At 35.9% G+C, this 17,570-nt stretch overlaps 1 protein-coding gene across 1 annotated transcript in view; it reads right to left on the bottom strand.

Annotated features, from left to right (window-relative positions):
• Positions 1–5,482: 5,482 nt before the first annotated feature.
• Positions 5,483–17,570, bottom strand: part of TSPAN19 (tetraspanin 19) — a 28,065-nt gene continuing 15,977 nt past the window's right edge. The window contains 4 exon segments of the mRNA XM_033221140.1: positions 5,483–6,142; positions 8,131–8,214; positions 9,672–9,815; positions 11,808–11,918. Of these exon segments, the coding sequence (XP_033077031.1) occupies positions 6,074–6,142; positions 8,131–8,214; positions 9,672–9,815; positions 11,808–11,918 (408 nt within the window). The 3' untranslated portion in view covers positions 5,483–6,073.

The following is a 17,570-nucleotide window of genomic DNA, read 5'->3' as shown; positions in this document are numbered from 1 at the left end:
AATGTTTGCCAAATTGTATTGTAGAATTACTCTAACACTTTTAAAACACTTTTTATTTTTTAACACAGAAGAAATTCTTATAAGCCTCAATAGGTTTAAATTGATCCATGACATGCTAGCCATATTTTTACTTAATAGAATTTGGGCGCAATATATAACAATATACTTAGTAGAATACAAAAAGTGCTTACTCACATCTGACATTGTGTTTAAAAATTTCCTAACACATTTTGTTCCTGGAGTTTTAATAGTAATAACACATTTCAACATGGAAAAAATTATATTTCATCCTCCTGGATGAAATAAATGCATAAATAGTAAACCACTTACATTGGAATATCAGTGATAAATTTTGATTTGCCAACACTTTAATAGTAATAACACATTTACTATTGAACCCGGGAGGTGGAGGTTGCAGTGAGCTGAGATCGCGCCATTACACTCCAGTCTGGGCAACAAGAGAGAAACTCCATCTCAAAAAAAAAAAAAAGGAAAAGAAAAGAAATTGCTGTCATCCCGAGGGCCTTTGTGGTGCATCATCATCCCATGGCAGAAGGTGAAAGGGCAAGCAAGGGCAGTTTTTATAGAATTAACACATTTCAACACGGAAAAAATTCATCCTCCTGGATGAAATAAAATGAATAAATACTAAAGCACTTACATTGGAATATCAGTGATAAATTTTGATTTGCCAACACTTTAATGTGTCTCTATCCTAGAAATTTAACAATAAAAGACTGTTGATTTTGTATATATTATTTCTAATTTTACTGCATATGATACTTTGTGTTTTGTGTATATCTTTTTGTGTGTATTTTATATATAGTCTTTTGTATATATTATTTGTATACACTATACATTTTGTATGTAATGTATTCTTTTGAATATAGCACATTCTAATTTTGTATATAATGTATTCTAATTCTACTACATATGATAGTTTGTGTTATATATTCACATACATTTATACACATATTAACAAGTATTTGTATTTTAATAAAAACCTGTGTAGATACTTATAGACATATTCTATTGTCTAGTACCTTTTACATTTTTCCCCTGAAATAAAATATCCCCCTGAGAGAAATCATTAATCAAGGAAATCAATAGTTTTGCATATTTGAGTCCATATATCTTCTCAAACATTAAGGAGGATGAATTACTACAATAGTTGAATACAGTCAGTTACAGGTTTAATACATCCCAACAATTGTTAAGCACTTTCAATTTATAAATGCACCTATGTAAAAATATTTTCATTACTTTGTTTCAAATATTTAGATTACTAGTGAAAGTTCTATCTCTATAATTTGTCAAAAAATAGCTTCGCTTTCCGTTTTTATCATTTATACAATGTAAAAAATCCATTATTGTTCAGTAATTATTTATATTTCTACTAAAAATATGCTATCATTCTAATATAATAGGTGACTCCACCAAAAAAAAGAATAAAGAAGCAAAATAAGGTAAAGAAGTTAAACTTATATCAGTAAAACAGGTGGTGTAGAGCAGTTTGTCTGTTTTTTTTAAAAAAAAAATTTTCCAGACCTTTATCATGATAGTGAGAACATTGATTTTTTGTGTGTGTGTCTTCATTTTGCCAGGGACTCTTTTTTTTTTTTTTTTTTTGAGCTCAGTATTTTTATTTATTTATTTATTTATTTAATTTTTTATTATACTTTAAGTTCTAGGGTACATGTGCACAACGTGCAGGTTTGTTACATATGTATACATGTGCCACGTTAGTGTGCTGCACCCATTAACTCAACATTTACATTAGGTATATCTCCTACTGCTATCCCTCCCCCCTCCCGCCACCCCACAACAGGCCCCAGTGTGTCATGTTCCCCTTCCTGTGTCCAAGTGTTCTCATTGTTCAATTCCCACCTATGAGTGAGAACATGTGGTGTTTGGTTTTCTGTTCTTGTGACAGTTTGCAGAGAATGATGGTTTCCAGCTGCATCCATGTCCCTACAAAGGACATGAACTCATCCTTTTTTATGGCTGCATAGTATTCCATGGTGCATATGTACCACATTTTCTTAATCCAGTCTGTCATTGATGGACATTTGGGTAGGTTTCAAGCCTTTGCTATCGTGAATAGTGCCACAATAAACATATGTGTGCATGTGTCTTTATAGCAGCATGATTTATGATCCTTTGGGTATATACCCAGTAATGGGATGGCTGGGTCAAATGGTATTTCTAGTTCTAGATCCTTGAGGAATCGCCACACTGTCTTCCACAATGGTTGAACTAGTTTACAGTCCCACAAGCAGACCTAATAGACATCTACAGAACTCACCACCCCAAATCAACAGAATATACATTCTTCTCAGCACCACATCGCACTTATTCCAAAATTGACCACATAGTTGGAAGTAAAGCACTCCTCAGCAAATGTAAAAGAACAGAAATTATAACAAACTGTCTCTCAGACCATAGTGCAATCAAACTAGAACTCAGGATTAAGAAACAATAAAAACCGCTCAACTATAAGGAAACTGAACAACTTGCTCCTGAATGACTACAGGGTATATTATGAAATGAAGGCAGAAATAAAGATGTTCTTTGAAACCAATGAGAACAAAGGTACAACATACCAGAACCTCTGGGACACATTTAAAGCAGTGTGTAGAGAGAAATTTACAGCACTAAATGCCCACCTTAAGAGAAAGCAGGAAAGATCTAAAATTGACACCCTAACATCACAATTAAAAGAACTAGAGAAGCAAGAGCAAACACATTCAAAAGCTAGCAGAAGGCAAGAAATAACTAAGATCAGAGCAGAACTGAAGGAGATAGAGATGAAAACCCCTTCAAAAAATCAATGAATCCAGGAGCTGGTTTTTTGAAAAGATCAACAACATTGATAGACCACTAGCAAGACTAATAAAGAAGAAAAGAGAGAAGAATCAAATAGATGCAATAAAAAATGATAAAGGGGATATCGCCACCGACCCCACAGAAATACAAACTACCATCAGAGAATACTATGAATACCTCTACGCAAATAAACCAGAAAACCTAGAAGAAATGGATAAATGCCTGGACACTTTTAAAGTTTATTAACATATATTCTTAAGTTCTGAGCAGGGCTTTGAAATTTTAAAGATGACTCAAAAAATAGCTAGCCTTAAGTTTTTTGCTGACTAGTGGGGGATGCAGACACTTAAGAAACCATTTTGGTAGGATTTTTAAGGTGTTAAGTATTAAAATTACCTTGTTTCTTCCAAATTATTTTCCATTTTAGAAAATAGTAATTCCATCCTCCCAGTTACTCTGGTCATCCTTGACTCCTCTCTTTCATATTCCCACATTCAAACTGTGGGTAAATTCTGATGACTCCACACCGAAATGCATACAGAATCTGATCACTTCTCAGTAACTTCACCTCTACTCTTCAGCCTAATCCACTATCATCTATCTAGATTATTAAATAAAATCCAGTCTGTTTTCTCTGCTTCCACACTTGCACCCTTTATTTTTAACATGGCAGCTGTATTGCTATTAAAATACAAATCTGACCATGTCACTTATGAAAAATCTGCCAATTGCTTTACATCTTACTTGAGTAGAAATGAAAGTCCTGAGAGTGGCTGTCAAATTCCGTCAAGACCTTTTACTCCTCTGAACCTTTCTCCATTCCTCCCCAGCCTCATTACTAGGCACACTGCTTTTTTGCCTTTCTTTGAACTCAACATGCTCACAGCGCACTTGCCCCTTATTTTCTTGTCTCTATCAGTACTTTACTCAAAAGTCATTTTCTCAGTGAGGCTTTTTTTTTTTTTTTTTTTTGGTATATCCTTATTTAGAACTGCAATCCCCACAACCCTCCATCTCCTGCTTATTCTACTTCCTGATTTTTTCTCTATAGCACTTCCTGCCATGACATGATATCTACTTTATATTCTGTTGTTTGGTTTCCCTGACTTGAAGGTAATCTTCATGAAGGCAATGTGTTTTTGTATTGTTGTTTTGTTTTATTTGATTCACTGCCTTTTCCCTACCACTCGGTGCAGTGCTGGACATATAGTAGTTGCTCAATAAGTAACTGCTGAATTAATGACTTTTCTTTCAGAAGTGCTCTCTGAACCTCTAAGGCAAACTGGCATTCTCTCTCTCTCGGTGTCTATAAAACTTATTACATATATAAAATGTATTTGTTTTCTTTGTTTTCATGTCTGGCTGCATGACTGGACTCCAAGTTTAACAACAGGGACAGGGCCAGCTACTTACAAAGCTACTTACATGGGCCTCTGCTAAATGCAGGTTGCATGCCCCTAAAGTCAGCCCTGTATATCTTTTCATCTTCATATACCAATAATTAGCAATGTCACTGGTGAATATATTGTATGTTCTCCATAAATGCTTGTTGACTGAATGCATACATCCTTATCTAGAAGAATTTTAAAATATTCTACTTATATAATACCATCTCAAAATAATCCTGATTTTTGAAGCATAATTAAGATGGGGAGCCTGAAGCAAGTTAAATGTGTTTGTGTAAGTGATATAACCATTTGAAGGGAAAGTCAGAATTAGATGTTATCCTAGGTTCTAATTCACTGTTTCACTTCTGATCCAGATGAATTTTTAGGCCTTTCCAAATGTTCTATCTCAGATTTCAAAAAAAACAAGATTAAGAAGAGAAGCATGATTCCGATCTACTCTATTTTATTTTGCCAAATAAGTAGTTATTATATTCAAGGTATAAAACAGCTTCCTTCAAAACAATATTCCCTAGAATCATAAAGGTGATTGATTCAGTCAGTGGTACATACAATTTTTGAATTAACTGTATTAACTATAAATAGGCAGTCTATTATATAGAGACTTTTTGATGTAAAATCAAATGATCTATAATATTTATTTGATTAACAATAGTTTGGTTTTCAATTCCTAAGAGAGAGCTTTTTGCTGTCAGTGTGTTCTTGTGACATACTTTAGAGAAAAACAGAACTTTGAAGATGAGTTTTAAGCCTCAACAGAATATTTCCCAAAGAACAGAAGGTGTATCTACTTGACATATCTGAACCTAAAGAAGGTTAGATTGAGGTAAATGGTTATTGTATTTTCTTTTGCGCCGACATTAAAAACTCCACAAGTCTCTGAAATCTTCGCTGTTCTAAATAGATGGATGAAAAGATATACGATTGAATTTGTAAATGAGAGTGAGTTTTCTGTAGGAGTTGGAGCAATGCAGGATCTTCAGTTAATCTATCTTTTCTTCATGTCCTCAAGGTCAAGACAGTCTTTTGCTATTAAGGACAACAATAATAGTATCTCACATCTGTATAGCACTTTTTACTTTTCAAAGAATTTATTTTTCTCACAGGATCATTGCTAGGAAAATAGGACAGATAGGTTATTTTTATATCCTTCAGAGAGTTGTATACACATGCATTGAATAAAATTTCAGGAAAAAGAGAAGAAAAATGAGCTAGTAAAGAGTATGGGATTTCAGTATTTAGAATGGATTATTTTTACTACAGTTAAAACTGCACTGTTATTTTAATATTGTGTTATTGCCATAAAAGTATAACCAAGCCTCTAATTTTAGGTTTATTATCCAGTTGCAAACATTATCAGGAAAGACAGATAAATGATTTAGTACAGATGTCAGTGTCATGGAGATTTAGTACAGATGTTAGTGTCATAAAAGATTTTTCTTTTAAATGTCCTATAAAATCAGTATGGTTTTCTTGAGATCTGCAAATAAAAGGTACATGATATGACTGATTACTTAATTAGTATTTTCTGAACATCATATAGGTATTTTCTCCACAAAAGAAACTCAAAACATATGGCGATACTTTTGAATTTGGTATGCATGATTATACCATTTAAATTCAGGTGAACTTCTGAACTGTAGAATTTAATATTTTGAAAAACAAAATTAATATAATTTCATGAATGTTTTATTATAATCAGTAATTCGGTATTATATAATCAATAATTTGAATAGATTGTTATTTAATAAAATTCAAAACATTTTTGGAATAAAATAATATAATGTGATTATTTTAAGAATTAACTGGTTGTTTCTTCTGAACAAATTGAAATCCAAAGGTCACGTTTCTGCATGGATTATATTCTTGATGTGTCTGAAGAAACAAACTGTTAATGAGACTTGGAAAACCTGGAAGAAAAGGGAACAAGAAGAGATCAAAATTTAATCAATGATAAGAGTAATTTATAAAGTTAACACTATATAGTCACCAAAATGCATATTGTAAAGGGAAAAGGGATCAAAACCAGTGAGAAAATTCCAGAATAAGGTACATACAGTTGTGAATAGGAAGTCTGCAAAACGAGTCTTCAAGAATAACCCACCTGTTACCAAGTTCATGTATAGAGGAGAATAAGGAAACACCTTTAGGTTTTAATTACATTAGCTATCACTGAGCTAGATGCCTTGACAAACTGCTGATGATTTTCTTGTTGTTGTTCGATACCTTTCTAACTATGTCATTAAATGTACAAAACTGCTTCTTTTTGTTATAGACAATGAAAGGTGGTTTGTAAAGGGTAGAAGATAAAATGCGGTGGGGATATTATCCTCTCCATTTTTTCTTTTTCTTTTTTTTTTTTTTTGAGACGGAGTCTCGCTCTGTCGCCCGGGCTGGAGTGCAGTGGCCGGATCTCAGCTCACTGCAAGCTCTGCCTCCCGGGTTCACGCCATTCTCCTGCCTCAGCCTCCCGAGTAGCTGGGACTACAGGCGCCCGCCACCTCGCCCGGCTAGTTTTTTGTATTTTTTAGTAGAGACGGGGTTTCACCATGTTAGCCAGGATGGTCTCGATCTCCTGACCTCGTGATCCGCCCGCTTCGGCCTCCCAAAGTGCTGGGATTACAGGCTTGAGCCACCGCGCCCGGCCTCCTCTCCATTTTTTCTTAAAATATTCCAGCATGAACGCGATAGAGAATAAACATTTAAAAACAATGATATTAATGTGTATAAAGAATGTCTTAAAAAAAAAAAGAATGTCTTGGTTTACTACCATTTTGAGAGTAAAACTGTTACCAATTGAAGAGATGAAAACTTAGATTGGGGGTTTCATAGATCAATGCAAAGTCAAATGCAGAATCCTTATCCTATCTTTCAAAAAATGCATTATGTATTTGTTTTAGTGGCATAGTCCCTACAATAAAACTCTATTTACTCTCACAATTTCTTTGAATCCATAGGCTGCACTTATTCTTTTTTTTTTTTTTTTTTGAGACGAAGTCTCGCTGTCTCCCAGGCTGGAGTGCAGTGGCTGGATTTCGGCTCACTGCAAGCTCCGCCTCCCGGGTTCACACCATTCTCCTGCCTCAGCCTCTCGAGTAGCTGGGACTACAGGCACCCACCATCATGCCCGGCTAATTTTTTGTATTTTTAGTAGAGAGGGGGTTTCACTGTGTTAGCCAGGATGGTCTCAATCTCCTGACCTCGTGATCCGCCCACCTCGGCCTCCCAAAGTGCTGGGATTACAGGCGTGAGCCACCATGCCCAGCTGGCTGCACTTATTCTTAATAGTCTTCACTGAGACTGCAGAATAGTGTATTGTTTCTGAAACCTAATTCTGCAGTTGACCCCTTTAGGTCATGGAATTTGTCTATTTTGTGTCTCATTGTATATTCGACATCTAGTACAGTACATGACACACAGTAAATGCGCCCCTCTCTCCAAATACATTGAATTAATGAATATATGAGTGAATAGTGGATCTTACTAAAGTCAAACATCTGCCTAGATTTCAGAAGTCTGCCAACTTGCAGACTGCCCAACATGATGCTCTTCTTGTCAATATATGAACATATATATACATGTAAAGATATCTATACATCTATAGATCTATATGTGTGTGTATATATATATATACACAAAGAAAGATAAAAATATAAATAGATACTAGATATCTCAAAGTAATAAAATCACTACCTCCAGGATGACCACTTATTAATAGGCTCCCCCACGTGGCTGATGAAGGGATCACCTACACAACTCTTGGATGTAAAGAGCCTCAAAGTCCTGGCTCTATTATATGAACTTATCTGATTAGGTCTCCACCTGATTGCTCTGCAGTTTATTCTGTATAGTTTATACTTAATCTTTTTCATTTTTTAACATATGAACAAAATCTTACCTCTAGAGTTAAAAGTCCAAAGTTAATTCCAATTAAGGTTAACACATTAACATTATACCATGTACTGATTTTATTTTCACAACCCTAAGGAAAAGAAGTTATTCACATTGACATGGAGATGGAAATGATCTTATACGTAAATCTTTACAAAAATAAAAGGTAAACAGAGATTAGTAATTTACCACAGTGTAAATAGTAAGTCAATATCTAACTGGAGACTGGACTTTTTAGTCCAGAAAGCTTTGTATGGCAGCAGGACATCTCAGTTGCTAATTTTAAAGGTGCTAAGATGTTATCATGTAATTAAAATCAGAACTTTATTGCATTTTGGAAAGAGATTTTCTCTTCTGCAGACTATTGTAATTCATCAGAATACAGTAATTTACCCACCAGAAATTCTCCCAGTGGAGGCCTGAAACCACAGACAGTATTAAACCCTAAATATATTGTTTTTTTCTATAGAAACATATATATAATAGAGTTTAATTTATAAATTAGGCACAAGAGATTAACAACAATAACTAATAATAAAATAGAACAATTATAATAATATGCCAGCATTACTATTCTTACACTTTGGGGTCATCATTAAGTAAATTAAGGGTTCTTGAACACAGGCACTGTGATACCTCAACCGTCGTTCTGATAATGAAGATGACTACTAAGTGACTAAGGATGGGTAGCATCTGCAGTGTGAATATACTGGACAAAGGGATGACTCATGTCCCAGGAGGGACAGGGCAGGAAAACACAAGATTTCATCATACTACGCAGAAGAGTGTGCAATTTAAAACTTATGATTGTTTATTTCTGGAATTTTCCACTTAATATTTTCAATGGTTGAACTCTCAGAATGTGAAACTGTAGATGGGGCAACTACTATATATACCACCACCTAAAATGGTTATTTCCCAAAGAGTAGACGCTTTTTTAAAAACAATGTAATGTTCCATTTATTTATGAATTAATTATGCAATTGAAACAATATATCTTAAGATTAGAATAAGCTTAATATGTAAACTTTACAAAGTATTAGCAGTTCTTGGGATAGAAACATCTAGTTATCAATGTCCCACACCTGTAAATCACAGTTGCTCCAGAGAACCCTTTACTCTTGCTTCTGCCACACTTACTTGAACCCATCATTGATGGGGTCCACTCCCTTTAGTTTTTGCCTATCCTTTCACTCCTGGTGTTATAGCTCCCTTTCCAATCTTATGCACCAAGGCTTTGACAAAAGTGCCTCCTCTTTCTGAAGGACTTCTCAAGGAAGGCTGGGGAGAAAGACTGATGATATCTCAAGTTCCAAGAATACATAAATCATATACTTCCAGGAAGTTTATTTACTTTATGTATTATACACTGGAAATAACATTACAATTTACCTAACTACGTGTTCAACTTAGGGAAGTAGATTAGGAATGTAGCCACCATCAACAACATTACTTTTATATCAAAATTTGCTCAGAATTCTAAATTGACTTGCAAAATAAACAAACAAAATACTATACATACTTGGAGAAGACTAGATTTATCTTTACCTCGAGGTAAGTTGCATTCAATGGCTCATCACAAAACCATTTTCTTAAAGTAGACTTTGTGCAAGAACATGGCACCTGTCCTGAATTTTCTTTGTTCTTATTCTTTATCCAGTCTGTGTAATTATGTTGGCCACAACACTGTAACTAGGAAAAAGCTTGTATGAATTTTACCATAAAATGTTCAAAATGCAGTTAATTATATGAGGTTAATATTGAAGTGATTTTTGTGATGAAGATAACTCATTAATTTTTCCTCATGAATATGTAATGAATTAAATAAATAAGTATATTTGTGTTTATTTAATTCATTACTTTGTTTCCGCTATTATTGTTGTTAACCATAGCTAAAGATTTGTGCTTACATTAGTGACTTGTGATTGGATAGAATTATTACATCTGAATTTTATCCAGGATAGAAGATATACTTGATATGCTTACATATAAATGATGCTTAGGGCCATAATATAAAACAATCACCTGAGCCATATCCTGCTCCTAACTATAGCAGTTCTCTTTGTATTTAAAGCATATGCAGTCATACATGTTTGGTATACCTAAAAAGAGATTCAGGGTAATATCTACTTTTCTAGGATTAATGTGAGATGTTAACTTTCAATTTTGTATTGTGTGAAAATTACCATAAAGAACCAAAAGAGGATAGTAAAAATAGTCATAAAATGATCCAACTTTTAAGAAATGTCTCATTCGCAGTACTGATTCTGGAATCCTATCAAGTAGAGTTAGGAGGATATGAAAGAATCAGTTTATATATTTGTCACTTAGGAAATAAGAGAAAGGTGAAGTAATTGTTTTCTAAACTTTTATGGAAAATGATAACATTAGTACTGCTTATGTTTACAATATATACCAACAATCTTTGCACAATTCTAGTAAATGCTGATAACTAAAATAGTGATTGAGAGTTAGGTTACTGAAAGTTAGCTTAAACAAACAAATCTACGTATATTATCTCAGTTATATTAATGGCTAGGAACTGACAGCTGGAATTTCACTAATAGTAGTGATATGATATACAGAATTGTTTCCTCATCATTTTCTGACCATAGAAAGGTTCACTCCTCTACTGTAAGTTGTAATGAAGTCTGAAAATACAACACATGTACGGATCATATACATAAGAGAAGACGACGATGAGTAAAAGTATTTGTAATTACATTTTGATTATCTTAAAATTTATTTCCATTATCATATGTACTAAAAATAACTATTTTTTATGTGAGGCATATAATATATCAGTAAAGAGTATAGAATCTAGTGTCAGATTGTGTGGGTTTGAATCTTGGCTCTGCCACTTATTAGATGTGCAATCCTCATTAAATTGCTAAATTTCTCAGTTTTTCATCTATAAAATGAGGATAACAGTTCCTATGTTATAGGGTTGGGAGGATTGAATTAGCTAATACATGCAAAGCACTTACAAACAAGTCTGGGACTATGTAAATGTTTGCTATTTTTTTAATTGGGCACTTATTATATTCTAGGTGCTGATCTATTTCTGTAAACCATTTGGTCGACAATACCCTTCTCTTACCCTTCCACTGCACCTGTTCAGAAAAAACCTGCACTGTGAAATAATAATCTTAAAAAATTCGCTAAAAAGTATTAGTTGCATTTATGCCATGGATCCAAGCCTTTCTATATATCATATATGTTACTGCATTTATTCCTGCCAACCAGAGGTAGGGGTTAGTATGCTCATTTTACGAATGTGGAACTATGAGTTTAAGAGGGTTACTTGTCCAGAACTACAAAGCTACTTCACAGCCATCCTGGTATTCAGACTCAAATGGTAACCACCATGCTGCCAGCAGAGACTACTGCTTAGACTTGTCTCCCATCAGGTGCAGCAGGATAGACTACCCCACTTGGCAAAAGACCAGCAGCACTTTTCCAGGTGAAACCAAGTTAAAATGCACATCAATTAACACAGGAGTTACAAAAGGCAGATATAACTCAAGATTTGTAAGTGGGGAGAATGCTCTTTTTGCCCAGTTTGTTTGAAAGAAATACAACAAACTCTCATTCCTCTGCCCCATCCCCTGCCCTGACCTATTCTCTCTTCTGCCCCACAGTGATCAACACTGACATCTAATTTTTAAGTTAATTTCATCTTACTGTTTTCTGAAAAGCATTCAGAATAGTCCACTTGTTTATATCTTCAGGCTTATCTTTAGATCCATACTCAGAAATGACAAAATCAATTTTGTCATGCCATAGTTGCTGAACCTGTAGAAAATTGTATTACAAATGAAAATTTCGTAGAAATGTATCCATAAAAATTTCATAGAAATTGATGGTTCCTCAAGAGTACCATCATGAGAGAATATTCAATATTACTTTTCTGTTTTCTGTTTATTTCTTTTTAAAATAACTTTTTAACAATTTCAGTGGGTATCAAAGCATATGGCTTTTCAATTCGTAATCTACAGGAAGAATATATTAGGCTCATTTTACAATTAAGGAAGAAGTAATGTGCTATTCTCATGCATATCTAAGGGAAATTTCTTCTCATACTCTCAGGAAAAACACTGCAAAAGTCTTTTAAATAAGCCAAAAAAGTTTGTTGAGTGTCTTTTCAACGGACACTAGGCTTTTTCTGGCAAACTTCAACATTCCTTGATTCTGTGGGGGTTTGTACTGTACTTTTCATGATTTATAATTTATTTTACAACTTTAGAAGTTGTAGAAAACTGTGGTTATGCAAATTATACTTGATCAGACAAAAGTATATTTTTCTCGGTGAAGGTATATTTAATTTCTTCTCTTTCCAAACCTGTTTTGCATCTATTAAGTGATGGCCTATGTAAATGTCCTCTTTGGATTCTCCTTTGAATTAATTTTTATATCGTACTGATTCTCTCATTAATTAAGATGTCAAATAAAATGATTGACTTCTGAAATCTACTGCATATTTCCACAAAAATTATGATTTTTAAGTTTTAAATATTATCCTTTTGTAATACTATCAGGCCTCAGAATACAACACTCCAGAATATAGCACCTTTGTATGCTGAGTATTTTAAGCTCAAGGAAATTGAGAAAACTGCAGAAGCAGGAAGGTCACTTTCTGACCTTCTCCTGCCTTTCTTCCATGAGGCAGGTCATAAAAGAATTCTCACTGGCCGGGCGTGGTGGCTCACGCCTGTAATCCCAGCACTTTGGGAGGCCGAGGCAGGTAGGCAGGTGGATCATGAGGTCAAGAGATCGAGACAATCCTTGCAAACATGATGAAACCCCGCCTCTACTAAAAATACAAAAACTAGTTGGGCGTGGTGGTGCATGCCTGTAGTCCCAGCTACTTGGGAGACTGAGGCAGGAGAATCGCTTGCACCCGGGAGGCAGAGGTTGCAGTGAGCTGAGATGCACCACTGCACTCCAGCATGGGTGACAGAGTGAGTCTCCATCTCAAAAAAAAAAAACAAAAAAACAAAAAAAAGGAATTCTCCGACCCATTTTCCCTGAAGGTATAGCATAAGATCCTCATTCCAGAGTGGTTCTATCCTATACGCAGAAGCCAAGAAGCATCTGAACAGACAGACCTTGCTAAATTTCTCCCAGTTTATTACCATTAGATTATATGCTTTTGTCCTCCAATCACACTTTCACATGACTATCCACAAAAATAGATTTCCTTGGATCTCTGAGTCTTTATTTTTTGGTTAAGTAAATTTGTTATGCTTTTCGTTTGTTAGTTTGTCTTTTGTTATAGGGATCTCAGCCAAGAACCTTGTGATGGATGAAGTATAACTTTTTCTCTCCTACAATACTTTTTTTTTTTTTTTTTTTTTTGAGACGGAGTATTGCTCTGCCGCCCAGGCTGGAGTGCAGTGGCCGGCTCTCAGCTCACTGCAAGCTCCGCCTCCCGCGTTCACGCCATTCTCCTGTCTCAGCCTCCCGAGTAGCTGGACTACAGGCGCCCGCCTCGTCGCCCGCTAGTTTTTTGTATTTTTTAGTAGAGACGGGGTTTCGCCGTATTAGCCAGGATGGTCTCGATCTCCTGACCTCGTGATCCGCCCGTCTCGGCCTCCAAAGTGCTGGGATTACAGGCTTGAGCCACCGCGCCCGGCCTCTCCTACAATACTAACACAAAAATGATCAGATTTGGATGGGGATAAACAAAACTCTGCAATTTCAAAATCAAGGTAATGCAAAGGTAGAATGATTATTGTAGTAACTTAAGCATTTACAAATTTATATAATTTTTTATAACAATTACTAATTTGGTCCTCAATAATACCAAAAGGTAGGAAGAAAAGATATTATTACCATTTTATGAATGGAATACAGACACTCAGGGAATTTAATTATTTACTTTTGTTTACAAGGAGCTGAGACTTTAAATATGATCATTTGAGTACTAGTCTAATGATTTTTACTGAATTATGCTGTCTTTGACAATAAAAACTAAGTAACTGGTGGGAATATCACAATAATTATAAAAGGCATGTAAACTAAAATCTTACTTACTTATATATCTGCATTTTAATACATTTAAGAAGACTAGAATAATGAAAAGGAGAATTTAAATCTATTTTATACTCTGTTCATTTTTATTTAGAATAAATAAAATATATAGTGCTGTTGGCAGTGTGTGGGGGGTGAAACTTATGGCCTCGTTTTTTTTTTTTTTTTTTTGAGACGGAGTCTGGCTCTGCCGCCCAGGCTGGAGTGCAGTGGCCAGATCTCAGCTCACTGCAAGCTCCGCCTCCCGGTTCACGCCATTCTCCTGTCTCAGCCTCCGAGTAGCTGGGACTACAGGCGCCCGCCTCGTCGCCCGGCTAGTTTTTTGTATTTTTTAGTAGAGACGGGGTTTCGCCGTATTAGCCAGGATGGTCTCGATCTCCTGACCTCGTGATCCGCCCGTCTCGGCCTCCCAAAGTGCTGGGATTACAGGCTTGAGCCACCGCGCCCGGCCTCTCCTACAATACTAACACAAAAATGATCAGATTTGGATGGGGATAAACAAAACTCTGCAATTTCAAAATCAAGGTAATGCAAAGGTAGAATGATTATTGTAGTAACTTAAGCATTTACAAATTTATATAATTTTTTATAACAAATTACTAATTTGGTCCTCAATAATACCAAAAGGTAGGAAGAAAAGATATTATTACCATTTTATGAATGGAATACAGACACTCAGGGAATTTAATTATTTACTTTTGTTTACAAGGAGCTGAGACTTTAAATATGATCATTTGAGTACTAGTCTAATGATTTTTACTGAATTATGCTGTCTTTGACAATAAAAACTAAGTAACTGGTGGGAATATCACAATAATTATAAAAGGCATGTAAACTAAAATCTTACTTACTTATATATCTGCATTTTAATACATTTAAGAAGACTAGAATAATGAAAAGGAGAATTTAAATCTATTTTATACTCTGTTCATTTTTATTTAGAATAAATAAAATATATAGTGCTGTTGGCAGTGTGTGGGGGGTGAAACTTATGGCCTCGTTTTTTTTTTTTTTTTTTGAGACGGAGTCTGGCTCTGCCGCCCAGGCTGGAGTGCAGTGGCCAGATCTCAGCTCACTGCAAGCTCCGCCTCCCGGTTCACGCCATTCTCCTGTCTCAGCCTCCGGAGTAGCTGGGACTACAGGCGCCCGCCTCGTCGCCCGGCTAGTTTTTTGTATTTTTTAGTAGAGACGGGGTTTCACCATATTAGCCAGATGGTCTCGATCTCCTGACCTCGTGATCCGCCCGTCTCGGCCTCCCAAAGTGCTGGGATTACAGGCTTGAGCCACCGCGCCGGCCTCTCCTACAATACTAACACAAAAATGATCAGATTTGGATGGGGATAAACAAAACTCTGCAATTTCAAAATCAAGGTAATGCAAAGGTAGAATGATTATTGTAGTAACTTAAGCATTTACAAATTTATATAATTTTTTATAACAAATTACTAATTTGGTCCTCAATAATACCAAAAGGTAGGAAGAAAAGATATTATTACCATTTTATGAATGGGAATACAGACACTCAGGGAATTTAATTATTTACTTTTGTTTACAAGGAGCTGAGACTTTAAATATGATCATTTGAGTACTAGTCTAATGATTTTTACTGAATTATGCTGTCTTTGACAATAAAAACTAAGTAACTGGTGGGAATATCACAATAATTATAAAAGGCATGTAAACTAAAATCTTACTTACTTATATATCTGCATTTTAATACATTTAAGAAGACTAGAATAATGAAAAGGAGAATTTAAATCTATTTTATACTCTGTTCATTTTTATTTAGAATAAATAAAATATATAGTGCTGTTGGCAGTGTGTGGGGGGTGAAACTTATGGCCTCGTTTTTTTTTTTTTTTTTGAGACGGAGTCTGGCTCTGCCGCCCAGGCTGGAGTGCAGTGGCCAGATCTCAGCTCACTGCAAGCTCCGCCTCCCGGGTTCACGCCATTCTCCTGTCTCAGCCTCCGAGTAGCTGGGACTACAGGCGCCCGCCTCGTCGCCCGGCTAGTTTTTTGTATTTTTTAGTAGAGACGGGGTTTCACCATATTAGCCAGGATGGTCTCGATCTCCTGACCTCGTGATCCGCCCGTCTCGGCCTCCCAAAGTGCTGGGATTACAGGCTTGAGCCACCGCGCCCGGCCAAGAATAAATAAAATATATAGTGCTGTTGGCAGTGTGTGGGGGGTGAAACTTATGGCCTCGTTTTTTTTTTTTTTTTTTGAGACGGAGTCTGGCTCTGCCGCCCAGGCTGGAGTGCAGTGGCCAGATCTCAGCTCACTGCAAGCTCCGCCTCCCGGTTCACGCCATTCTCCTGTCTCAGCCTCCGGAGTAGCTGGGACTACAGGCGCCCGCCTCGTCGCCCGGCTAGTTTTTTGTATTTTTTAGTAGAGACGGGGTTTCACCATATTAGCCAGGATGGTCTCGATCTCCTGACCTCGTGATCCGCCCGTCTCGGCCTCCCAAAGTGCTGGGATTACAGGCTTGAGCCACCGCGCCCGGCCAAGAATAAATAAAATATATAGTGCTGTTGGCAGTGTGTGGGGGGTGAAACTTATGGCCTCGTTTTGTTTCTAAAACATTATTTGGGAGATCCAGAGTGCATATAAATGACAACTTCATACATAAGTACTTTCATATGTAACCTATGTGACTAATGTATAAATAAAATTCCTTTATGCTTACTCCATTTGGTAAGCATCTATTAAAGGCCTAGTGTATCTTCCACACTGAGTTAGGTACTGTAAATGACATAAAAGATTTAGAGGCTCTTCAGAACTTAATCCAGTTTGAATGCAGAACACAAATTGATGTAAACAAAGATGTTAGCTCTGGGGTCAGCTAATGAGTATTTGAGTCTAGGCTCTGTCATTTGGCCATGAAATACTTTAACAAGCATTTCTAATCTCAAAGCCTCAGTTTTCTCTTCTATAAAGTAGGACTTACGGTGCATCTCTAGGAGTTGCTATGAGGATTAATAATACAATGGCTATAGTGTTTATCACAGTCTCTGGCACATGGTAGTTATTAATCAGTTCTTATTTCTAATATAGAGAGAGATACCGGAGTCTGTGCATAACATTGAAGCAAATATGGGTGACTGATAAACTATATTTACATGTTGATAGCTCTTTTGTGTCATATTTATGTTCTATCATGAGGTTGAAAAATCTGAGGATGATAGATTGGGATTTGGTGTTTTGCCAGCAAAACAGCTTTCTAAAACTTAACTGCTGCAGCCAACATTCTTTTAAAACTCCCAACACACACACACACACACACACACACACACATTTTAGATGTGGAGAAAAGTAATTTTAGGTCTAAATGCCAAGCCATTAACAGTAGGCACTGGATGATGAGCTGTCCAGTAAAGAATGAAGTTGGAGGGCAATGGTGTCATACAGGAAAGA

This window comes from Trachypithecus francoisi, unplaced genomic scaffold (assembly GCF_009764315.1).
Source record: "Trachypithecus francoisi isolate TF-2019V2 unplaced genomic scaffold, Tfra_2.0 Lachesis_group11, whole genome shotgun sequence".
In the NCBI taxonomy this organism is placed as follows: Eukaryota; Metazoa; Chordata; class Mammalia; order Primates; family Cercopithecidae; genus Trachypithecus; species Trachypithecus francoisi.
This window is presented reverse-complemented; position numbering and strand designations above follow the sequence as displayed.